Source organism: Camelina sativa, chromosome 5 (genome assembly GCF_000633955.1).
Source record: "Camelina sativa cultivar DH55 chromosome 5, Cs, whole genome shotgun sequence".
NCBI classification, from domain to species: Eukaryota; Viridiplantae; Streptophyta; class Magnoliopsida; order Brassicales; family Brassicaceae; genus Camelina; species Camelina sativa.
Genome location: NC_025689.1, coordinates 31,465,334 through 31,491,661, shown reverse-complemented (window position 1 = coordinate 31,491,661; position 26,328 = coordinate 31,465,334). Strand labels below are relative to the sequence as shown.

Genomic DNA, 26,328 nt, shown 5'->3' with positions numbered 1-26,328 from the left:
AAAGTTTTTTTTTTTTTTTTTTTTCAACTATTAGGCCACAACTGGCCGGTCCATGAGCCAAATTCCTATATTTGTATATTTGTAAGAATCGGGACTTGATCCTGGGTGTGAGGTGTCTTCTACAAATGGACTTACCTTCTGCCACTGCACTAAAATCACTTCACTGTTTGACAAAATTTTGACTTGAATATCAGAATCTTTTTTTTCTTCTTTTGTCAAACGAATATCAGAATCTATTTTTACCATTTCAGCAACCCATATACATTAAATTAGGTTTTATCTCGTGTGTAAAAAAACTATAAAGATATACAGTATATAAAGGCTGTGAGCTGAACAAACAAAAAACAGGCTGTCACATTTATCAGAAAGACAGAGAGAAAAAAAAGAATAAAAATACTTAACAAAACAGGCCAATCAAATATAAAACTTAACAAAACCAACGTCCATTAACAAAAGCATACGGTTCATCAACACATAAAGTACACGGTTAGAAAAATAACAACAATCGGAAAAAAATAGATAAATGGAGCCCAACTCCATATTAGTCAAAGTCGGAATGATTCATAAACATCCACCAACCTTGCTAAAGAGGGTTGAGGGCTGGTTTAGGTCAGGGTTTGCTAGTGACAATAACGATAAGGGTTCAAACTCTCTACAGCTGAGGAAACCACATAAATGTCCGTGTTTTGCAGTTTAGAATCTATGTTTTTTCTCGAGTTTTTTACTTCTGCTACCTTGATGTTGTGTTGTGTTATAGTTTTTGTATTTATCTTTAGCTTTCGTTTTTAATTCCTGCTACTTGTATATTTCTACAACTTTGGTCAAAAACTTGCAAAATTTTATAATTATTTTACAATATACAAAAAAACATGAAGAAAAAATAATTATGTACATTTTGTTACTGCAGATCTGATATATGGTTTGAGAAGTTAAAATTATAAACGTAAGTTCCTGTAGTCTTAATTACTAATAACTTAATAAGATAGTGAAAATGTGGAAGCAGCATCGTGGATTTGGTTAAAGATAGCTACATATAGCATTGTTTGTCTGCATCGTTCTGATATGTTAAGATCTAATTGGATTAGATTTATTAGTCAATTCGCGTTGCAATAGAGGATTGGTCGGATCCGAGTTTCAAAGAACACTTTGCGAGATAGTATCACACAAAATTGCTCTAAATAGTAAGGTAACCATTTATACCAAAAAATGACTTGGCCACTATGATAGAGGATTTGATTATGCGATAGATTCTGGAGCACGATGTGAGAGATCATTGGCTATATAATAATGTCATTATTGTGTGATATAAAAGTAATATCGCATATTATTATTAATTATAAATATTTCAACTAACTAGATATATAATAAGGCTCTTATTATTTATAATTATACTACTAGATAGTCTAGATTGTAATGACATAATATATGTATTATATGGTAGACTACTTACCGGATCCTGCGGTCCTTTTTCTTATCATTGTTAGACTTTAAAGGCCACGAAATCATATATGCAAAAAGTAATAAAAAAATATTTGTCCAAAAAAAAGGTTAATTTTAAAAGTACATACTCCATTTGAATTGGCGCAAATGTTTGAACTTAAAATTAAAAACATTTAAATGTTTGTACAGATATTTAAGCATATTTTCTCGGTTAAATACTAAATATCGTTTTAAAACATGAATTTTGTTGAAAAATAAATATATATTTTTAATTTTTAATATAGTTTCTTTAAAAAAATTAGTTGTACTGCTACTACATTATTTTAATATGTCATCCAATAACAAAAAATACAATTTATTTACTAATAACAAGTAAAAAAATATAGAATTGCTTTTTACATATGGATGAAAAGATTTAAACGATATTTAATTTCGAATGAAGAGATATTATAAATTATAAAGATTGAGAAGCATTGCATGCAACAAAAAAAGTTATTTTGTATCATTTATTTTTAATATTTTGTATTACTTATAATTGATACAAAAGAATATGACAACATTGAATTCAAATAAATTCCGTAAACGTGTAATTACCTAAGAAATTTTCTACTCCGAAGATTTAGAATTCCGAATAACAATATTTTTTTTTCAACCATTGGGCCACAACTGGCCGGCCTATTAGCCAAATTCCTACATACGTAGGAGCCGGGACTCGATCCCGGGTGTGATGGTGCCTTCTACAAATGGACTTACCTCCTGCCACTGCACTAAGGTCACTTCATCCAGATACAAATGGATCCCGAATAGCAATATTTATTGATAGTGTTTTGTTTGTTTCTGATTATATCATTAAATGAAGAAAGTGAAGTTTTTACTAAATCTTAGTTAAGAACTCGAAGAGCCTACTCAGATTGTGGAAGATGAATTGAGGAGCCAAACAAGACACTAGGCTGATGATCTCATTGATGATTCGTGTGATGATGATATTATGAGAAGGATGCGTATTGCGGGTGAAGGCGCCTATACATCTCTCTCGACAATGTCTGTATCTTCCCTTGACATTTTTTCTATAATAAATTTGGCATGTACGCCGGCCACATAGTTTATGGTTAAACACTCTTTGATGTCTTACAAAACTTTTTAAAAAGCATTCGATTAGTGTCCTCCACCTAATAAAAAATGACCACATTCGTTGTTTGTATTATCATTCAAACTAGAGCAGCCTTAAATATAATAGTAGTAAACTTCAATAACCCCTTACTTTATATATATGTTTCAAACATAGAAAGTTCTTTCCATCCTTACTCATCAATTTAACATTTCATTATTATCTTATGAAATTCATACGGTGTCTATTATTAACATGAAATTAGTAACGTAATTAAGTTAGCATGCATCGACGAGATGTCATATTTTGATTGGGTACGATCACCACAATCGACCCCGCACATCTAGAACCGTGCTGTCAAATACTCAACACGCGTTGTACGGCTGAAACTTTCTTTTACAAATGCACTCACTCACATGCGGTGTCCTAGTGCTGGATGATTATAATAAGTAGCATGCTTTTGATTCGTTATTTGATTTACTCCGATTTAAAAATTTTAGATAACCGTAAGTTTAAGGGACATTAAGATCCTATAAAAAAAATTAGCACACTAAAAATGATAAGATTAAAATATTTGTTCTGATCTTCTGTTAGCTATAAATCTATATAGGATGTGTAGTTTTTATATAAGGTTAAATATAATACACTAATAAATTTTTTGTTATCCTAAATTTTTAATAGATATTGTACATTAAAACTAGTTAACATATATAAAAAAGAATGATAAGATGAAATATGATATATTAAAGTGAATCTTGCAATTTATTGATAAGATGAAAGTAAACACTTACTTTTAGTTACCTAATATGAACTATAATACTATATACATAGATGCTTTAATTATGATGTAAATTTGTAAGAAATTGAAATATTCCAAAGTATTAATGTTCAGGCCAGATTCATCTGGATTGCAATACAATTTGATATTATTAATGAGAATAATTATAAAAGATTGATAATTTATTTATATGACCACAATTACAATATGATGATGCGCATTAATTACTTTTATTATATAATGCTGAGTCGTCTGTTTGGGATCATTCAAGACTCAAGACTATAGACAGAGCTGGTAACACATGGTGGTGGTGATAAACCATTTATAAACAATACTTTATTAGTTCTGTATTTCCTCTTATTATAATCCAAAGTCAAATACTATAGGCTTTTGGGTCCCTATATAAACCTACTTAGGCCTAAAAAGAAGACAATAATTTTTATTTTATTTTATTTTTGTTGCAAAGAAGAAAAAGAGCAGATCCAGTTGATCTTCAAGATCGCATCTGAATCATAATATATATCATGATCAAAGAGGAGACCGTTTCATGCTACCAACCTTTCGATGGTGTTATGGGAGAATCTGATAAGGTAAATCTTGAAACTACTTCTTGATTTAAGTGTTTTAAACCACATATTTTCTCAAATTAAGTTTTTTTTTTGTTTGTTTTCTCAATCTCCTTCTGGTGTTTCAATCGGTGAGAATTAATCTCATGTTCATATGGTTTTTGATATAGATTTCATTTACATATAGTTACTTCCATAAAACTTTTATGTTTGAAATTAATGATTTGCTGCATCTAATAAAAGTCAACTTTGCTTGTTTAGAAATGGTCTCGATCGTATCGAAGAGTTCATTATTTAGTGGTATCATGCTTTGCATAAACATAAAACACAAATGAAAATGGTGCATGCTTTTAATTAATTCCTGTCGGTTATTGAATGCTCAAGGATACCAAAATTTATTCCGGTATTTTTTTTTTTTTTTACATATGTAAACATGATTATATGAGATCCGCTCTAGCCTCTAACTATGTATAGGTCGTATAAAAAAAAGTTGGTTCATTTTCGATAATATTATTCACCTTTGTCTGTAAAAACACATGTAAGGAACGTGATTATAAATGTATGTGCATATATTTACAGGAAGAGGAGCTTGATGCAACAAAAGCAAAGGTGGAGAAAGTTAGGGAAGAAAATGAGAAATTAAAGCTCTTGCTCTCGACGATTCTTAATAACTACAACTCTCTTCAAATGCATGTCTCCGAAGTTCTCCGACAACAACAAGGAGCTTCTATAGAGCTAGAGGTTGATCGTGATCAAAGCGAAGATAATGATTTTGGTGTAGATATATCACTTAGGCTGGGAAGATCATCAGAGCAAACGATCTCTAGAAAAGAGGAGAAGGTGGTCAAGGCTTCTGATGAGAAGGAGGAAAGATCAAAAAAGAAAAGATCTTCACTGGGGTTAGGATTTCAGATCCAAAATTGTGAAGACTCAACCTCGAAACTAGATTATCTTTGTAGACAAGTTAAGAATGTAAACGCAGAGAATAAATGTGTATCTTCGAGGAAAGATGTCAAATCAGCTACAAATGAAAATCATCAAGAGGAGCATGAGCAAACAAGTTTGAAGAAAACTAGGGTTTGTGTTAAAGCAACATGTGAAGACCCATCAGTACGTACCACCAAAACCATGCATAATATGTGTTTATTTAGCACGTAACATCTAATCTAATTAGTTTGATCATATTGGTATATATTACATGAATGCATAGATAAACGACGGTTGCCAATGGAGGAAGTACGGTCAAAAGACAGCAAAAACCAATCCTCTTCCACGAGCCTATTATCGTTGCTCCATGTCGTCAAATTGTCCGGTCAGAAAACAGGTATACTACATTGTTTAACAATCTTTTTCATTGTGGTTTTGAGTAAAAAAAAACTCATAAAATATTTATATTCATTGTCAACTGGTCTTGAGTTTCTAGAACTCATAAAATATAAATATGTGTATAGGTGCAAAGATGTGGAGAAGAAGATACCTCCGCTTTTATGACAACATACGAAGGAAACCACGACCATCCTCTTCCCATGGAAGCAACCCACATGGCCGCTGGAACTTCCGCGGCTGCCTCTTTATTACAATCTGGCTCCTCCTCTTCCTCGACCACCTCAGCGAGCCTAAGCTACTATTTCCCTTATCACCACTTCTCTATCTCCACCACTAATGCCCACCCCACCGTGACATTGGACCTCACACGACCAAACTATACCAATCAATCACCAATATCTTCCTCCTCTTTCAGTCTCAACTTCTCCTCCTCTGAACCTCCACCTCCATCATCTCAAGATCACACCTTGAACTTTGGTGGCTTGCGAACACAAGCTCCTTTGAATACAGATTCCCTAATGGCCCGTTATCGAATGAGACTTTCAGGACAACAGTAACTATATCGGTATAGGGATACAAGTCCGGAAAGTAATTGATATATTTCCATTTCCTTTGTCATTCATTTGATTTTCAGCCTCCGAAAGAGAGATTTGGTACATTTTGGCATGATATGCAAATTGCATGTATACTTGTAGATATTCAAGTGTCTAAATTAGTGGCTGACCAATCATATAATGAAGCTTTTGTAAATGTATACTGTCCTACAAACAATTTGCTACACAAAATATATTTGTTTTTGTATAAATTTTGAAAATACAATGTTACATTAATGTTTGGGTGAATAGGTAGGTAGTCTAATTTCGAGCTGTAAGTAAATTACTATATGGTGACAAAATGGTAAGTAAAAGAGGTTTCCATGCGGACTGACAAAATCTCCCTTATTACTCTATACTTTTGTGAAATTGTGTGAATTTACAAAATAACTCACTTGAATCACGTAGAAATTAAATTATCTTTATGTTATTTTCTCGTTGGAAGAGAGCTGCATGATTGTTTATCACGTTTAGCACTAATCATATACATTATTCTCTTCCATTTAGATAACCAATTAATCAAAATAAATTGGTATCACATAAAATAATGTGTTATTTGACAAATTATCGATCATGCATGCAAGTAACATGACTGATTTTAAATAGCGTGAAATTTGGTAAAATAACGTCTTATATTTGGTGAAATAATGGCCTTGTATCATGAATAATATGCAACATATTAATGTAATGTGACTAATTAAATGCTTTCTGAGAATAACCATCACGTTTTAGTGTAAGCTATTCCTTTACATGTAAATTTGTAGTTGTTAAGTACTCTACATCTCTTATTGAACTTCTTGCAAGTTCAACAGTATATGTTTTATGCTTTCTACTGCATTATTTCATGGTGAAAAAGATGTTTAAAAGTGGAACTTGTGAGGCTCGCCAAGTTATATATGACTATTTATTTCCGATAATACATTTTTTTTTTTTTTGACAATTTATAAATATGACATTGAATATATTGGCATTCCGATCGCAATGGATTCCAAAATCACTTCCGTTTCCACTGGTGAAAGAAACTTTGTGCTCCAACAAAAAAAAACTTAAAAACATATGAAACACAAACACTATGATCTTTTCTTATTGTGTTATCAATTCGCTTCTAATTCACGATTCAATTATGGGCTCAGGCCCATACTACAACCAACTTCTCTCTTAGAAATCGGCCCATCCACGTCAGAGGCTCCGATAGTAGCGCTGTTACATTCTTTGACACACGACCACTTTATGTAACGCCACGTGTCAATGCACATCATCAGGGCGCGCGTAACCGCCAGTCAATGCGAAACCAAAGGTTCCATCTTCCCGACACGTCGCTTATCCGACCACGAACCACTCCACTGTTCTCGATTCTNTTTTTTTTTTTTTTTTTTCTCTTTCCTCAAAGATTTTTTTTTTTCTTCTGGGTTTCTTCGTTTCCAATCTTGGAATCACCATAGATTGCTTTGCGAGTGTTTCAATTGAATCGATCTCAAGCGGCACCAAGAAATGGCGGGAAATGAAGAAGTAGTAGATAAGAAGATAAGATCAACAGTTTCGAGCTGTGAGGCTTATTTCGATAAAGTTCAGTCAAGGAAGAATCTTCCCAAATCCCTTCAAGAAACCCTTAACTCTGCTTTCGCCGGTATCCCCGTCTCCTCCTTCCCTCAAGTCCCCGGCGGCAGAGGTAATTACAAAGATCCAATTTTTACTCAAATTCTAGATATTAGCCATTTGTTTAGATTCTATTTGTTTTGGTTGATGACAGTGATAGAGATACCAGCGGAGACACCAGTCTCAGAAGCAGTAAAGATTTTATCAGACAGCAAGATACTCTCAGCACCTGTGATCAACACAGATCACGAGACTTCTTTAGATTGGAGAGACAGATACCTAGGAATCATTGATTACTCTTCAATCATCTTATGGGTACTAGAGAGTGCTGAGCTTGCTGCAATCGCGTTATCTGCCACCTCTGCAACCGCTGCTGGTGTTGGTGCAGGAGCTGTTGGAGCTCTTGGTGTTGCTGCCCTCGGTGTCACTGGTCCCGTTGCTGCAGCGGGGTTAGCTGCGGCTGCGGTTGGAGCTGCTGTTGCTGGTGGTGTTGTAGCTGACCGTGGGGTTGGTAAAGATGCTCCTACTGCTGCTGATAAATTAGGGAAAGATTTTTATCAAGTTATTCTTCAAGAAGAGCCTTTCAAATCAACCACTGTAAGTGTTACTAACTTACTATAAATGCTTTGTTTGCTTAGTGGACAGTGTTTGATTGTTATGGTTATGTTTGTTGTTGTTGTTGTTGTTGTCAGGTTAGAACGATACTTAAGTCGTTTAGATGGGCTCCTTTTCTTCCTGTTTCAACAGAGAGTTCAATGTTGAGTGTTATGTTGCTACTCTCCAAGTACCGGTTAAGAAATGTGCCGGTTATTAAAGCAGGAGAACCTGATATCAAGAACTACATTACTCAATCTGCAGTTGTTCAAGGTCTTGAAGGTTGTAAAGGTAGAGATTGGTTTGATCACATTTCTGCTCTCCCTATTGCTGATCTCGGCCTTCCTTTCATGTCTCCCAGCGAGGTAAAGAATTATGAACTCTTTAAGAACTCTCAATGCAAACTGGTGTGAAATCGAACTTATTGGGTTCAGGTTGTTAGCATTGAGAGTGAAGAACTTATTCTTGAAGCATTTAAGCGGATGAGAGACAATAACATTGGTGGTCTTCCTGTAATCGAAGGACCGAACAAGAAGATTGTTGGAAACATAAGCATGAGAGACATTAGATATTTGCTTCTACAACCTGAACTCTTCTCCAATTTCAGGTCTTAATTTACTTTGCTCGCTTGTTTACCATTTCAACTTCTGGTTCAACTACTAACAATGATTTCTTTGTTTATTATTATGATAAAGACAACTTACGGTGAAGAGTTTGGCGACAAAGATTGCTACCTCGGGAGAGGAGTATGGTTTAGCGGTTCCTGCGATAACATGTAGGCCTGATTCGACTTTGGGGAATGTTATAAACAGTTTGGCTTCGAGGTCGGTGCATCGGGTTTATGTAGCGGATGGAGATGAGAATGAGCTTTATGGGGTTATAACACTGAGGGATGTGATATCTTGTTTCGTATCAGAACCTCCAAACTACTTTGAGAACTGTCTAGGTTTCTCGGTTAAAGAAATGCTTAACCGATGATCATCTCTTGTTTTTCAGCTTTACTATTTGTCTTTATTTGTGTTGTTCCTTCTTGGTTTAGAATCTGAAGTTGTTTGTCTTTATAAATTTTGTAACCATTTTGAGTTTTAAAAGTTCTTTCATTTGTGATTTATCTTTAGAAAAATTTAATAAACTTGGAATTTTGCCTAGAGATGGATAATGATTGGAACTTAACACTGATAAAAGGAGATTAGGATGACACTTGCCATCCAACAGCAGCACATGAGTGTACAAAATTGGTTTTGATGTGAACTGACTGATTGGCAAAAGTTAGGAGATTTTAGAACTCGGTTATAATATAAAAAAAGAAAAATGGAAAATTAGAAAAAGATATGTGGTGGTAACTTTTTATATATAAATGAGTGGAATTTAAGCACATAATGTGATATTGTAAGTTAATATGTTTTAAAATAAAATATATATTAGTTAGTTAAAGTTCGCGCGAAAATAAAACTACACAAAAACAACATGATATAATGTAATTTAATATGTTTTCGGTAAAATATGTTTAGTCAAAATCGCACAAAATTCATATTATTCTTAAAAACATATATATAATATAAGAATTTATTTATAATTTTTTACAAAAATTTATTTATGAGTTGTATAATTTCTATAAAATTTGGAATTTTATTGACCAAGGAAAAATATAAAATAAATATGGAACTTTATGAAATGTATTAAATTAAAAAAAAAAAAAAAGAAGAGCGTTTCCTGAATGCATGGTTTGGTTGTCACTTGTCACCTTCAGGTGCCTCGGCGACCCAATATCATCATCCCCTGTCTTTTTTACTAGACCACAACATAAACCCTAATTTTCCCAACATCTCTATCTCCTCCGATTACCTCAAAAGTGTTCGATCTCGGCTCATCTTTACGAAAGTTCATCCCTTTTTCATCTTGAGAATCTCAGGTTTGTCCAATTTTCTAAATCCTGTTTTGGTGCTCTGCTCCTGAGACAACTTTTTAGAATCTGATATGATTGATTTAGGGTTGCTTATGATATTGAGAGGTTCTGCCATTTTCATTGAGACCCTTATTTGTAATTCTTGTTCTGGGTTTGATCTAGCTCATGTTAAGATATGAATCTATCCTCTTCCCCTGTTTAGATTTTGCAGTTAAGACATCCTGGGAACGTTTGATTGTTTAATCTTAGTTTTGTTTCTGACTTGTGTTGGCATCTTTGTGGTTTTTGAAGACATCGAGAGAAGATGTCAACTCCAGCAAGGAAGAGGCTTATGAGAGATTTCAAAAGGTTGCAGCAAGATCCTCCTGCTGGAATCAGTGGTGCTCCTCAAGACAACAACATCTTGCTCTGGAACGCTGTTATCTTCGGGTATAAACATATGCTTTTTTATGGTAGTAACTTGTTTTTTTTCTCTTTCTTGTGTTGATTCTGATCTGCTTCATGGAACTTTGCAGTCCGGATGATACACCTTGGGATGGAGGTTTGTACAATTAAAGTGTATTCCTTTTTGCATATAAGACTAGAGAAACATGAACTTACATAGATCCAGTCCTTATTAAGTTACCTCCACCTGTATATGTTTTATCCTTCAGGTACTTTTAAGTTGACCCTTCAGTTTACAGAGGACTATCCAAACAAACCACCAACTGTTCGTTTTGTTTCTCGGATGTTTCATCCTAATAGTAAGCTATATGAGTAAACAGAGAAATTATGCTTTGCTCTTATACATGTTACTTGATCTTATAGTTTCTCCTTGGTTGTCTTGTTCAGTCTATGCAGATGGGAGCATTTGTCTTGACATCTTACAGAACCAATGGAGTCCTATTTATGATGTTGCAGCTATCCTTACATCTATCCAGGTATATGAGCAATCCTTGTGTATCATTTCATCTTTTGAGATTATCCCTTTCAATGGATGAATGGTTTTTTTTTTCGATTTGTAGTCACTCCTCTGTGATCCCAACCCGAACTCACCTGCAAACTCAGAAGCTGCCCGCTTATTCAGTGAGAACAAGCGAGAATACAACAGACGGGTGAAGGAGATTGTGGAACAGAGTTGGACCGCTGATTGATATCGGGTAACCAAATCTTCTGCGCTCGGATTATGTAACATTTGAAGAAGTGAAGGCGATCAAAACTGGTGAAAAACGAGCGACATTTATCAGTTTTCGAAAGTTAGTTGTGTCATGCCTTCAGTTCAATATATATGTACTGTAATGTTTGGATAAGTGACATTTATTTTCTGGATTGTTCAATTTGTATCTGTGTTTGTGTGTCTCTCACCAATTCAATATAGAGTATGGATTCTATAGTTGTTTAGATTCGATTTAATAAGGAGGCAATTCAAATCGTGGAGTTTTAATCAGTTGGTGATTTAGATGAACAGAACAAGACAAAGCACATAATGCTCTGTCTCAAGAACTTAGTTAGGTTCTTAAGTTTTTTCACAGACGTTTGAGCAAAGTCTTAGATAAAGCTGATATTGTCTAGATGATTCTTACTTATTAGATTGGTTTCCTATGCAATCATAATGTATTTATTGTTCATTTGAGTGGTTAAACAACATCTAATTAGTGAACTGTATATTTAACTAGTTAAACTCCAATGAGACGAATTAATTAGTTGCTAACTAAGAAATGAAATGAGAAGAGTCACACTACTATAAAAGAGAAGTAAATATTATGTGATTTCTTAATTCGTGTACATGAAAAAGCTCTTAACTCACCTGGCCGTTGGAAAAAACCGCTCAAATCTTTGAGTGCCATGATGCCACCTAGAGTCCCCCCAAACACTTCAGTGTTCATCAGATTGATTCATGGGTCGATAGAAAACAAAGTATGAACAATGAAGCGTTAAAGGGAACTCAAGGGGACATTTGACTTTACATGTTATGTCTCTTTGCTAATGCTTCTTCTCTTACTCACTTACCTTCTTAGTGACAACCCAAACTGCTTATTTATATATATGCTTCTCCATATTATTTTTTTGTAGAGGAATTTTTCTGGGAGGGACCGTAGATTTTATATTCTCCATTGAAAAGCAAAACATGGGGGGAAGTATATATATGAAGATGAACCAAGTCGGAATTTGGGAATAAGGAGCCAAGAGAATATTAATATCATCTTTAATTGCTACAGAAGCACATTCTTCACAAGATCTTTCCTCGGGTAGATCTTATTCTTCTACTCTTTTTTTTCTTTTTTCTTCTCCTTGTACTTGTTTAAGCCAAGAACATTTCAACAAAGTTACGAAAGCCGTTATAAAAATAATGAAAGATACAAAATGTAAAAAAGTCTAGAAAACTGTGAAAGTATATTACGAATTTTATAATATATATTCTCTCTATTTCATTTTAAGTGTTGTTTAAGTTTTACAAACTTGTTTCAAGAAATCACATAAATTTTATTCTTTACTTAACAAATATTTACATAATAGAGAATATAAAGGGTCAAAACATCAAACACATTAAATATTTTGCATAAATTTTTGAAAATATCACTTAAACCGAAACAAAAAAAAAAAATCTTAAAACATCACTTAAAGTGATATGGAAGGAGTAGTATATTTAATAAGTATTAAGATTATGTTAAGATGATAATGTATTGTTATTTGTTAATATGGTAAAAGCGAAAATTAATCTTTCTTTGTGTGTCTGTCTACAGTATATCATAAAGTAAGTAGCGATGTGTATATGCGCACAGGAAGAAGCAAACAAATTCATGTGTGCATTTGCATGTATATGAGTGTATACATGCACATTCTTTGGCATCTAAACGTGTATAGAAACGTATCTTGCAAAAAGCTGGACGGAGAAAGGATTTATGCACTTTTCTTGAAAAAAATGATTCCCTCACGTACGTACACTTAGAGCCCTTAACCTAAATTCACGTCTACATTCACAATGCTTCCAATTGTATATATGAAACGCCAATGTCTCCATTCTTTTTCAAACCCTATACCACGCTTGTAAACCAAATTTTCCCATTCCACCGAAGTATATGTTTAATATAAGAAACAAACATCGTTTTAGTTTGGTCGGATGTTCCCTAGAGTTCCTCTACGCACTTCATTGGAGATACCATTGTCTATTACATTGTATTCTACTGAAGTGTTTGGGGGAACTCCTGGACTCATTCGATATTTTTAATTCACCCACACACACACACATATATATATATATTGGTAAGGTAAGCGATCAAGTAATATATAACATAATACTAATATTATCTTGCTAAACTGTTTCTATTTCTTTGTTTCCTCAGGTTCTTAAACGCTTCATCTATTGACTCGGGGAGTTGTGTTTTTGCGCATAAGCATATGTATTTTTTGAGGTTTTAGTTGCTATTACGTAGATCGAGCATTTGAGATATGTATTCATTTGTAATAGCAACTAAAACCTCATGTTGTTTTTCCCTTTATTTTGAGCGTTGAACTCATTTGTTGTAGAGCGAAGATGTTTTAAAAACTGTAAATGTAACTTTCACAAAGAAGATGAACAACTATATATATATATATATATATATATATATGTGTGGGTGTGGGTTTTATTTTAATGTTGGATGGGATGTACAAATCCTAACAATTGTGCCTCGGATCACTGTTTACATATCTCAATCGGGGAATTATTTGTATCTTTTTAATGTGTGTCTACTATCATACTATGTACTTGTTTTCAGTGAGTATTTGAGATAACCAAACGTATGTTAAATGTAAATCTTATATATGCTTTATACACCATTTCTAAGAAGTCTCCTTTATGAATTTTGAAGAACAACAATCAGTATTCCATGAGACAACATCATATGGAGTGGATTATTAATAGATGTTTATACAATTTGAGGTCTTTATCATACCTAGGACAAACTAAAATAGCAATATAAATTACTAAAGTTGTAGCTGTTATAGTTACACAAAATTACTTCAACTGAAAATGGAAGAATACGGAATTAAATGTTTCAGTTATATATGGAAACTCTACCGACTATGTGATGGTGTAAACATGGACAACATTATCGGCCATAATCGTAAGCGTCACAATTCTCGTTTGTATTGACTTACCTTCTCACTTACAAGTTACAACTTACAACAAGAGATAAAATATTAGACACAAACCTTACTGTAGAATGTCTTCCACTATCTATAAATCTTCAATTCGGAGGAAGTCGAGGAATGGATGTACACAAATTGAGATCCATATACGGGACAAGTTACATGGATTAACCCCATTATGACTTCTTAAAATTCATGAGATATATTCAGAAAATGGTCAGATATTCTATTCATCATGTATGTATTTCGTTGCGATAATAAAAGTTTTATCCTTGTCGAAGTATAGAAGATGTGTGTGGATCAGAAGCACTTGTATCACATAAGGTTTATGTCGAATTATTGTGCGCATGGAGAAAATGTAATTTACTTTGTCTAGTACTAATGAAAATGTTGCTGATAGGTCATAACAATCTAGTACATGACAGAATAAACAAAGAATTATTGTGATAGTGACTTATGCGACGTTTGGGTAAAAATTGTTTGATGCTCTGTGAATAGTGAAAAACTTAGAGGTCACAAGTCCGATTACACAGAATCTCTAGATCCCTGGAAATATATGTATAATCCATGCTTTCTCCATTACCGGCCGGTAAGACAAAACTTAGCTTTGGTCTATGTTTTAACACCAAAATCTGTTGGATCGAACCATATTTAGTACTATTGCGGCATCACCGAGCACTTGCAATAATTTAAACCTTCATAAACTTAAAATTTAAATACTAGATTAAGATTTCTCTAATTGTAAAGATCTGTGCACGTCACATGGTTTTTGAGGTTTGGCCAGCCACAACAGGCTAGCGGCCCGTACGAGAAAGAAATTTGGAACTGTGCAATGGTTTCCATAAAGAAAGCAATGCACAGATCCAATCATGTTAATAATTGCTGGTAACTGTAAACTATTCATATCCAAGACTAGTACAATAGGACAACATTTAAAGGTGAATGAAATTGTATAATTAATTATAATGTTACGTAAAATTGTAATATTAAAGAAGTTATGGAATCGCATTATTTTCAAAAAATGAGGAAAAGGTAGTTTGTATATGGTTTGATTATACATTGAAGGGCAAAGGGACATGTGACTCTTGCCTTTCTTACTGATCAATATGTCCAATAGCCACCATATATATCTTGAAGATTTTTCCTTTCTTGTGGAATTTAACTCAAGGACCATCATAGTTTTTAGATTCTTATCAGAACGTGTACAAAACTTTATATTACCATGCAAAGATGAACATGGTCCGTGTTTTGGACGTAATGATTCATTAGAACTAAAAATAACATGTGTGAAACAAGTGCTCGATATCTTCTATATTTTCATTAGCACACACTAATTCTGGACAAATTTGAAACAAGTGCTCTAATTTGGTGTTTATTTCAGTCCGAAATTTTTGATATCCATATGTAATGGTAAAAAGCAATACAAATAAGTTCATCATCATAAGATATATATGTTCAGGATTTGAATAGAAAGTGAACTCCAATCAAAAGAAAATGTATTTGATATGGTTTCGACCTGAAGAAGCTATATTAGCACTAATAATCACAACTAGCGGTAGTATATATGCGACTTCATTTAATAGTTGACTGATTAAAACCAATCTAGATTATTATTCGACCACCCAGAGATCGTGTAAGTACGTATGTTTCTATCTCGCGAAAGGACACAAGGAAAATAAAGACTAATTCTCTTGTCAAAACTCTTGAATCCAAGTTTACGTCCAGGTTCATACACTCTCCCCTCACACTAAAGTAAGTACATGGGATTCTTTAGTTCTCACTATAAATTAAAATGTCACTCCATCTATCTTCCTCAAACCCAAAGAGATCTATGAACTTATATATGTATCTTCTCCTCTTATAAATATTCTTCCATATACAACTTATATATATATATATATATCTACGGTGGTAATTACACACTAAACACAATAATAATTCAACTAGATGTCCTCTAGAGTTCTCCCGAACACTTCATTGGATATTTGTTATCCGGTTACTTAACAATTAATTCTACTGAAGTGTTTGGGGGAACTCCGGATGTCATTTGGTGATGTCAAGCTACGTGAATAAAATGGTACCTTTACATACTTTCTAGTTTTTTATAACTGACAATATTTTTGTTATATATTTAATTTTTAGGTTTTATATACAAGATCTTCTACCTTATTTATATCATTGTGAGTTACATTTTTACCAGTTGAGCTATTGCTTCTTGGTAGCTTTGCTGGTTGTTACTGAACATATATCTCAAACTCGACGAGTAATGAACTAACACGTTTTCATGAACTTTATCCACTCCATCCACATTCTCAATCTTTCTCTTTGTCACCCAAATCTCTATATCCTTTGTTTCATAGCATTGATGTAAAATCGATCTTGCCTGAAAACCTTGAGGGATCTAAAATCGTAGAATGCATGGAACGCTTTTGCCACACAATACCCAAACAGGTTTGAATTCTTCCATAGAAGAGTCAAAGCTTTGGATGAATCTATTATGACAATTGACACTCATGATAACCGTTCCTGTTAGCAACCCAATACAAAGTTCCATTCAAGGACAATATGTTACCTCAATACTATTGATCGCTAAATATTGCATCTCCAAATAACAGAAGAGACTATTAATTGGAAAAAGAAAAAAAACAAACAAAGATAATCATATTGTATCAAAATATTAAATATACAATTAAATCAAATAATTAATAAGTTTATATCTTTGAGCAGAAAAAAGTGAAGTAATAAGTATATATCTTATTTTCAATTTCAAAAACAGAAGAATATGTTTGAAAAAAAAAAAAAAAAACAGAAGAGTATTTGGTTAAAATTAATAGAATAGAAAAAGGAATAGCTAAAATAAGAATGTTCTGTATAACAGAAATTGGAAACTATAAAGATGTGGTTGGGTATCATCCTTTCCCCCGTATTTATTTTCCTACTTATTTTTTTGAACAAACAGATGTTATCATTCCTTAGAGAAAGACTAACATACAAAGTACATACGATAGATTAAAAAATAACATAAGTGGGGGCTTCCCAGAATTTAAAACATCAATGCAACAAAGGTAAATAGGGGCAACAAATATTAGGAGCTTGAGAGCTATGAACCAAAAATTTGATGGCGTTCTGGAACCTGTGAGATCAAGGTATATCGATGCATCTTCCATGAGCAGGTCAAGGGAAGAGATAATGGTCATTGTCTTGAAACAAAGATTGAGTGGCAAAGGAACGACCAAAGCTGATACTCTCAGAAAAGCTTCACAAAAGGATTGAGCAAGGTTGGTATTGCTCTGAAAACCGACAACTACAAAGGTGGTTGCGATTCGGGGCTTGGGTGAGGGTAGCTTGTGAGGTTGCGGTAACCGCTATTTCTTTGAGTAGAGATCATAATGTCGCTAGTCAACAGACTTAACTGAGGGGACTTCAAGAAGTTGATGATGTAGAGTGGAAACCATAAACAATAGTGATGGAGATAGAGGAGGCTGATGAAGCAGAGGTAAGCCCCACTATTTAGAGGTGGGATCATAATTCCAATCTTCACCAAGCTATCTACTTCTAGAGGGTCATCCTTAAGTGGATCTAGTAACACCGTTCTCAAAAGACTCTTAGACCAATTTAGCAACAGAGGCTGGTTAAGGTTCACTAGCAGTCTTCCGACTAGTGATATCCTTAAGCTAAACAACCGTTGGCTAGATAGGAGAAAAGTGGATTCCAGCCTAATCATAGTTACAAGACGACACTGGAGCAGTTGAGCTCTTGGTAATATGAAGGATAAAGGGTCAGGGAAAGCAAACAATAAAGATATCGATTGGCTCAGATTCACTAACAAAGAACAGCAGTGCAAACTTCCAAACCAAGCTATTCAACTCTCCTTGACACAAAGGAAATTCAAGCAAAACTGAAGTATCTAGGGATCTGCTACCGAGTATAACTCGACTTTACCAAGCATAATACACTAATACTAGCCGATTTGGCCTTGATATGAAGTTAAAACTCATAGGTCTACTGCTCTTCCAGGTTAGGAATGACTTATAGTTTATCCAAGGTAAACTATCTTCCAGGGTTTCGAGATAAGAATAATGATTAAATCTGGACCAAAGGGTTACCGAAGAAGAAGCAGAGGTCGCCAATGATGAAGGTTTTTTTGTCGTAAAGTTCACCGGCTCCAACATCAATCAAAGCTTCGGTCCAGCTGCAGCCAAGCAAAACACTTGGTGAGAGGATCTAGATCTGAGGAGCGGAAAGATGTTGACGTTGACGGCAAGAGGAGGCGGTGAGACTGACAGAAATTGGGCCTAGAGGGACTCTCCTGGATCTCGGTAGCAGTACCAGGGGGTTGGGGACTCGATGGGATAAACTCTTCGAGGAGAGTTACTAGATGCGGAGGAGAAGAGGATGGTTGAAGCTGACGCATGGGATGAGGTGAGATCTGGGATCTCAGAAGACCTCCGGTAAAGCTGAAACTAGAATCGAACATACTACAAGGGAAGAGGAGGCAGCAGAGATGAAGAAAAGAGGTCCCAGCAATGCCGATCGGGCTCGGCGCCGCCGAAGGAGAGAACTTTGGTGGTTGTGCCAGAGAGGAGAGACGGCTAGGGTGAACTTTCTCACTTATTTTCCTAGTTTTGTCCAAGTTCCTTCGCCTTATGTATAAAGCATAAGAGAAAGAGAAGAAATACAAGTTTGATGTTTTAACTATAACAATTTATGTTGTTTAGAAAGCTAAATGGATCAGATTTTTGGACTTTTGGTCCGAATAATTTCTATTAAGTAACAGCTTTGTTCCCATCATCTTGTAATATATTTTCCAATTTGCATGCTTCGTTTTATAATTAGGCTGCATACATAAGGACAATAATATTATTATTTCGCTTAAAAGTAAATTCAATCTTTCTTTAAAAATTAATCTAGCATGATCCCTTCTGTTGGACAAGTGCTCACTATATATATCCAATTCGGCCCGGACAAAGACTGGCTGAACTAATATGACTTCTGCTAGGGAAAACTGGCAGGTTGGCCCATCTCGGTTAGGTCGGCTCGTTAAGTCTAATAGTCGAAGATTTGATTCATCGTTAGATAAATCAGCCTTTTTAAGCCTAGTAAAATGACGATTTGGTCAATCGCTAGACAAGTCAGCGCGTTAAACTTAGCAGAACAATAATTCGACTCATCGTTAGTCAGATCGGTCCGTTAAGGCAGAATCCCCGCGTAGGAAGACAAAAAGGAAGAATCACAAGGGAGACAAAAAGAATTTTAGCTCATGAGAGCAACCTATAAATAGCGGAGAAAAGGATCGGGGCCAGAAGTCATTATCCAGATAGAGAAAATTAAGTGCCGCTTAGTTCAAAAGTCTAACTCGTTTTCTTTTGTATGTTTGTTTTCATTATGTACGTCCTATTTTTCAATCGGCAAAGTATCTGTAACCACCGACCTCAATCATTGGAACTTCTGCAATCATGGACCTCATTTATCTCTTATATATTAAAAAGATAAGCATTCTGGAGAAAAATTGACGTGTCGTCGCCAGAGAGCTCCATAGCTCCATACCCAATTTATTATTCACGTTTCGTATTCCATAAAATTAAATAAAACTGTCATTGTTATATATGTATTTTTTTTTTTCAACTGCCATTGCTATATATATATTTTTTTGTCAACTGCCACTGCTATTCAATTCATTTATATACACAATATTTTACTCCTATAAATTCTAAAATTAGTAAATATTATTCAAAAATTGATAAATACTATCCCTTACATATTTTCAAAATTAAATTAATTTCACTATTGATTGTAATATAATAATATAACTATATTATGAGATGTAAAAAATATATATTTAAAATCATATCTGTAGAAATATAAATAATGTTACCTTTCTAATAATTTTATAAAGCTCTAATGGTGAAAGAATCAAAGATCATTTGAAACTGGCTCAATGTTTATTTTTTTTGCTAAAAATAATAACTATGTTTGCCCAAAAACACATATGATCACCAATTGAAATGACATGAATATATACTTTAATTTGGATAACTATGTAGTTAAAAACTATATATAAATGTGTAGTTATAGTGTTTTTACAGAAATCTTAAAATTTAGAAAATCCAGTCTAATAGAAATGAAAACAAGTAATAATATTATACCAATAGCTGAGATATATAGGGATCTAATGACCAACTAGAATTTATAAAAGCCAGTGATATAATACAGTAACTGAGACCAATTATATAAGGGATCTGATGACCAATTATAGTTTTCTCCCTCACGAAACAATTTTGTAATTTTATTTCTCCATCAATTACGGACACATATATTACTTAAAAAACTAATAATATCTAAATTAATAGAATTCTCCTTAATAAAATACCTTCTGGTATCTCCTATATAAAATACTCACGCTTTATATCTCATTTTATTATTTGCCCTTATCTTACTATATTATTTACATTAAATTGTCATTAGTATAACTAAGGAATATTTCATTCAATAATTGAAGGAAATCTATACTATTAATTAGGGAACACTTAAGGGTTAAAAAATATCAAATCAAATATACATGTTGCCAAACTGACCCAATTTACATATTAAAAAGAAAAAAAGAAAGATGAAATAACAGATTTATTATATTTTAGAAAATCGTTCAAATTAGTTCCATAATAATCAGGTTATGAAAATTTTGTGTGGGTATATTCATGTATGAAAAAATACGGGACGAGAATTTTGGGAACAAAAATTCAAACAGAACATATGCGGACATACTATTTACTCATGTGAATTACAAGGAACGGAGTTTTTTTTGGGTTAAAAAAATTTAAACGTTGCAATCAGACATATTAGACGGGTTTGATCGTTTGACAATTATATATTTTTAAACAAATTATGCGAAAATAATACCGCACGTTACCTGCGGATCCGAACCTAGTTGTTAATAAAAGAAGTTACTCCATATATCTCAGATTCGAAAAGAGGGATAACTATTACCTTGGTTTGAGAAATTGTAGTTTGACGGAAAAAAAGAAGTATGAGAAATTGTATTTTTAAAGAAAAATTATTCATCAATCATATGACTGCTCTTATTAAGCTTTTCATAATATATATACATCTACACTTTCAACCAGAAATTCTATAATATCAAGAGAAAGTACAAAACTATTCAACACACAAATTGAGATCCATACACGGGACAAGTTATACAAGGATTTCTCCATAATGACTTCTTGAAAATTCATGTGCTCTGCCACCATTCATGACATATATTCGAAAAATAGTAAAGATATTCTCACTGCGTTAATAATATTTTTATTCTTGTAGAAACAGGTCCGATTTTGGGTAGGAAAAATGATCGTTTGTCACTAGCTTCGTACTATGGGTTAGAGAAATTGGTATCCCATATGAAATGATTGGCGTGCGTCTTTACAGGTTAGAACTCTCGATAGGCTTACCCTTATTACATTAAGATAATAAAGTTACATGACCATGGCATTGTGGATAGCTATAAAACGATAAAATGTTCTTGTGTTTAAATTTAAGAACTGTTGGATGCTCTATGAATAGTCCAAAATTATAAGTCACAAGTGTGATAACACTTGATCTCTACAACCTTGAAAATACGTATAATCCATGATTCTCTCCATTACCGGTAAGACTTATAATCTATAGCTAGTCGTACGTTATAGAATTTAGTTTATTGTAGACATATACCAAACTTTTGTGTTAGAACTACTTTTTTGTGGGATCTACCGTTTAGTACTATTGCGGATAACCATGCACTTGCAATCAATTGAAGCTTCTTAAGTTTAAACTTAATGAACTTGATTAAGAGTTATCTCTAATTGTAAAGTGTTGAAACTTTATTTTAAAGATTGTGGTTTTCTATTGTTTAATTAGACTAATGTTGCATTGTTCTTTTTTCCTTTTTATTAAAAGGTTTTATTAAGATTTTCTTATTTTTCTTGTTCCTGTGATATTATTCTCTAAAGTTCTTTGTATTAAGTGGTGATTGATCTTTTTCCATATTGAGAAAAGAAAGAGACGTTAGCGTGGTGGGTAAATTTTCTATAAGAAAAGATATATTGTGTCTTCTAAAAGGTAGAAAAACGAAAAAACAGAGTTTGTGATAAACTTGACGTGCCTTAATATGTGGTTTCCAATATATTTTCCATGAAATCCTTCAAACTCGATAGCAATATATTAAAAACTCTGTTATCTGGTTTTCTCTGATATAATGATATATAATAGTTTTTGTGAAGTGATCTTAGTGCAGTGGCCAAATTAACTCACTTTAGTGCAGTGGCCAAATAATGATATATAATAGTTTTTGTATAATGACGTATAATGAGTTTTGTTTATAGCTCTAGGATTAATTTGAACATATCATATAACATCAAACTTAAATAAACAAAACTCATTATGTGTAAATATAGATTTAATAGTTTGCTAATGCAAAATGACAGCTCGATTGTGGAATTCTACAAAGAACTACTCCCACCTTTTTTTTTACTTGTCATTCTAGACATAATTTTTTTGGTTCTGTTTACTTGCCGTTCTCGGTTTCTAATGTCCTTTTTAATATAAAATTATCTTATTTACTCTATATTAAATAAAGTTATAATTTTTTAATATTGTCTGTGTGAAACAACCTAGAATGAGACCTAAAAAACCAGGAGTAAGAGATATGGCAAATACGGAGTTCTACATGATCAATTGATCATGAATGTGTTGACATCTTTTCCCGAAAAGTTTGCTCCAAAGAAGACTTCAATGATGTAATGACGATTAAGGTGAAGAGCTCATTGGCTATCTCCAAACGTAGGAAATGGAGATAAAGATGCAGTACATGAGTAGATGTCTCGCTGAAACATTGAAATAAGTCTTTCTTATGTTACAACCGAAAAAAAAAATGAAGATGACGATGGAAATCTAGAGACGTTCACCAAGAAGATAAACAATAACATTAATATTAAAATAAAAATGAAATAGCTCATAATTAACTCACCTGACCATTGAAAGAACTGCACACACCTTTGGGTGCCATGATGCCACCTAGAGTCCCCCCAAACACTTCAGTGTTCATCAGATTGATTCATCTGTCGATAGAAAACAAAGTATGAACAATGAAGCGTTTAAGGGAACTCAAGGGGACATTTGACTTTACATGCATGTGCTATGTGTCTTTGCTAATTCTTCTTCTCTTACTCACTTACCATCTTAGTGACAACCCAAACTGCTTATCTATATATATGCTTCTCCATATTATACTTTTGTAGAGGAATTTTTCTGGGAGGGACCGTAGAATATATATTCTCCATTGAATAGAATAGCAAAACATGAGGGAAATATATATATGAAGATGAACCAAGTCGGAATTTGGGAATAAGGAGCCAAGAGAATATTAATATCATCTTTTGCTACAGAAGCACATTTTTCACAAAGATCTTTCCTCCGGTAGATGTTCTTATTCTTTTTTCTTATTCTTCTACTCTCTTTTTTCTTCTCCTTGTAAAGTTGTAATTGCTTAAAGCCAAGAACATTTCAACAAAGTTACGAAAACCAAAATAAAAATAATGAAAGTTACAAAATGTAAAAAAGTCTAGAAAACTGTGAAAGTATATAACGAATTTTATAATATATATTCTCTCTATTTCATTTTAAGTGTTGTTCAAGCTTTACAAACTTGTTTCAAGAAATCACATAAATTTTATTCTTTACTTAACAAATATTTATTAACTAAAACTAATTCAACCAATGAGAAAACATAATAGAGAATATAAATGGTCAAAACATCAAACACATTAAAAATTTTGCATAGATTTTTGAAAACATCACTTGAACCGAAACAAAAATAATAATGAAAGTATATTACGAATTTCACAATATTCTCTCTATTTCATTTGTTGTGAAAGAATACAAACTTTTTTCAAGAAATCACATAGTAAAATTTATTCTTTACTTAACAAAGTTATTAACTAAAACTAATTTTACCAATGAGAAAACATAATAGAGAATATAAATGGTCAAAAATTCAAAAACAATTAAAATTTTGCATAGATTTTTGAAAACTCACTTGAACCGAAACAAAAAAAAATCCTAAAACATCACTTAAAGGGATACGGAGGGAGTAGTATATTTAATAATTATTAAGATTATGTTGAGATGATAATGTATTGTTAATGTGGTAAAAGCGAAAATTAAACTGTCTTTTTATGTCTAGTCTACAGTATATCACAAAGTTTAAGTAGCGGTGTGTATATGCGCTGATGCGCACAAGAAGAAGCAAACAAAATCATGTGTACATTTGCATGTATATGAGTGTGCATGCACATTCTTTGGCATCTAAACGTGTATAGAAATGTATCTTGCAAAAAGCTGAATGGAGAAAGGACTTGTGCACTTTTCTTGAAACAAAATGATTCCCTCACGTACGTACACTTAAAGGCCCTTAACCTGGATTCACGTCTACATTCATAATGCTTCCAATTGTATATATGAAACGCCAATGTCTCCATTTTTTTTCAAACCCCTAACACCCTTGTAAACCCAATTTGCCCATTCCACCGAAGTATATGTTCAATTAATATAAGAAACACATCGTTTTGGTCGGATGTTCCCTAGAGTTCCTCTGAGCACTTCATTGGAGATACCATTGTCTACTAAATTGTATTCTACTGAAGTGTTTGGGGGAACTCCTGGACTCGCTCGATAGTTTTAATTTACTAGACCCAGTGTTACTTGGTGTAAGTGTAACATATATTTGTTCGATATATATATAAGGTAAGGGATCAAGTAATATAGAATATCATACTAATATCATCTTTGCTAAACTGTTTCTATTTGTTTATTTTCTCAGGTTCTTCGGTACCTTTACTTTACTCACCCTATTGTCTTTTTTTTTTTTTTTTGAGCAAACAGTTGTATTAATCACGAAACGGATTACACCTCTGTTGCTAAAGAGCCAGCAACATTACAAGTGCGAAAAATGAAATGAAAGGATAGGGAGATAAACTGGAGTCTATACATCGTTTTGTTAATATATACCCTTTTTAACAGTTCTCAGTTTCGCCCTTTTAGCTAAAACGCTTTATCTAATATTGACTCGGGGAGTTCGTATTGCTTTCGCAGAATGATATGTATCTTTTGAGGTTTTAGTTGCTAGTATATGTAGTTCGAGTGTTTGAGATATATATATATATATATATATATGTATTTGTTTATATATCCTCAGGTTTTTTCCCTTTTTTGGGCGTTGAACTCATTTGTTGTAGAGCGATGATTTATTAAAACTGTAAATGTAACTTTCACAAAGAATATGAACAACTTTATAAAAATATGTGGCTTTTATTTTACAAATCCTAACAATTGTGCCTCGGATCACTATTTACATATCTCGATCGGGAATTATTTGTACCTTTTTAATGTGTGTCTTCCGATGTACTTGTTTTAAGTGAGTACTAGATTTTAACCCGCAGTACACCATATGCATATAATTTTTATTATTAATAATATTTTATATTGTATTTATTTGTTAAATATTGGATGTTTTGTAAAAAGAAGAATAACCAAAATTTCCGACTGTTTGTGCGGCTAAATTTTTATATAATTTTTTTAACCCGTAATATATTTAATGACCATTTGTTTGTTATATTTAGTTTGTTTTGTTTAGTGTTTGAGATTCTATTTTGATTTTTAATTATAATAACAAAAAATAAGGAATCTAACTACATAATAAGTCATTTATACGCTATAATTAAGTCACATTTTTCTTAATGATTAAATTATTTTACACAATCTTAGTTAAATCAACTTGATTTTATATACCAAATATTCTAATATTAATAATGTTGACAAATAATAAAATGAAGATTTAACCCGTGTTAGCATAAATTTAATGATATTTTATTAATTCCAACATGTCCTCTTTATAACTCATCTACTACATAACAATATTATATAGTATTTTAAAATTTTTTAATTTTACATATTCGTAATATTTTAAAATTTTAATAAGTTTATATATATATATATATTAATCATAATATTTAAATAAATATGAATCGATGTTATTCTTATGTTAAAAATCAAAGCTCAAAAATTTTGAAAAACAAAATGAGAATCGAATTGTTGTTTTCTTTGTTGCAAATGATTCAGAGATGAAATATTTTTCAAAACATAATAGAAAGTGTGGTTAAATATATCATAGTTTATGTTTTCATATTGATTGCTGTAATTTTTTTAGTTGGAATGGAATGTAAAATATTTAGGAAACAAAATCTGGAGTAATACTATTTTTAGAAATTGTTTAGGGATTAAAT

At 32.8% G+C, this 26,328-nt stretch overlaps 3 protein-coding genes across 4 annotated transcripts; all 3 read left to right on the top strand.

The window, feature by feature from the left end:
• Positions 3,768 to 6,048, top strand: LOC104788060 (probable WRKY transcription factor 36). The gene is made up of 4 exons (XM_010513738.2): positions 3,768 to 3,916; positions 4,472 to 5,002; positions 5,103 to 5,216; positions 5,344 to 6,048. Exons 1-4 carry the CDS (start codon positions 3,851 to 3,853, stop codon positions 5,773 to 5,775), a joined length of 1,143 nt encoding a protein of 380 aa, XP_010512040.1. The 5' UTR covers positions 3,768 to 3,850; the 3' UTR covers positions 5,776 to 6,048.
• Positions 7,137 to 9,112, top strand: LOC104788059 (SNF1-related protein kinase regulatory subunit gamma-1-like). The gene is made up of 5 exons (XM_010513737.2): positions 7,137 to 7,480; positions 7,562 to 8,004; positions 8,100 to 8,366; positions 8,436 to 8,608; positions 8,697 to 9,112. Exons 1-5 carry the CDS (start codon positions 7,303 to 7,305, stop codon positions 8,977 to 8,979), a joined length of 1,344 nt encoding a protein of 447 aa, XP_010512039.1. The 5' UTR covers positions 7,137 to 7,302; the 3' UTR covers positions 8,980 to 9,112.
• LOC104788058 (ubiquitin-conjugating enzyme E2 2) lies at positions 9,714 to 11,287 on the top strand. Of its 2 annotated transcripts, none has more exons than XM_010513736.2 (6): positions 9,714 to 9,913; positions 10,212 to 10,336; positions 10,423 to 10,448; positions 10,561 to 10,650; positions 10,739 to 10,827; positions 10,912 to 11,287. In XM_010513736.2, exons 2-6 carry the CDS (start codon positions 10,212 to 10,214, stop codon positions 11,038 to 11,040), a joined length of 459 nt encoding a protein of 152 aa, XP_010512038.1. In that variant the 5' UTR covers positions 9,714 to 9,913; the 3' UTR covers positions 11,041 to 11,287. The 2 variants fall into 2 exon arrangements, with proteins under 2 accessions (XP_010512038.1, XP_010512037.1); XM_010513735.2 differs by having other exon boundaries at positions 9,715 to 9,913; positions 10,199 to 10,336.

What these genes read in the sequence shown, in the direction of transcription:
- LOC104788060 (XM_010513738.2), top strand. Translation starts at nt 3,851, where the DNA reads ATGATCAAAGAGGAGACCGTTTCATGCTACCAACCTTTCGATGGTGTT. An exon ending in TTATGGGAGAATCTGATAAG is followed by an intron (nt 3,917 to 4,471) that starts GTAAATCTTGAA and finishes ATATATTTACAG; the next exon opens with GAAGAGGAGCTTGATGCAAC. An exon ending in ATTGTCCGGTCAGAAAACAG is followed by an intron (nt 5,217 to 5,343) that starts GTATACTACATT and finishes ATATGTGTATAG; the next exon opens with GTGCAAAGATGTGGAGAAGA.
- LOC104788059 (XM_010513737.2), top strand. Translation starts at nt 7,303, where the DNA reads ATGGCGGGAAATGAAGAAGTAGTAGATAAGAAGATAAGATCAACAGTT. An exon ending in CTTTCATGTCTCCCAGCGAG is followed by an intron (nt 8,367 to 8,435) that starts GTAAAGAATTAT and finishes TATTGGGTTCAG; the next exon opens with GTTGTTAGCATTGAGAGTGA. An exon ending in GAACTCTTCTCCAATTTCAG is followed by an intron (nt 8,609 to 8,696) that starts GTCTTAATTTAC and finishes ATTATGATAAAG; the next exon opens with ACAACTTACGGTGAAGAGTT.
- LOC104788058 (XM_010513736.2), top strand. Translation starts at nt 10,212, where the DNA reads ATGTCAACTCCAGCAAGGAAGAGGCTTATGAGAGATTTCAAAAGGTTG. An exon ending in TGGAACGCTGTTATCTTCGG is followed by an intron (nt 10,337 to 10,422) that starts GTATAAACATAT and finishes GGAACTTTGCAG; the next exon opens with TCCGGATGATACACCTTGGG. An exon ending in TGATACACCTTGGGATGGAG is followed by an intron (nt 10,449 to 10,560) that starts GTTTGTACAATT and finishes TTTATCCTTCAG; the next exon opens with GTACTTTTAAGTTGACCCTT.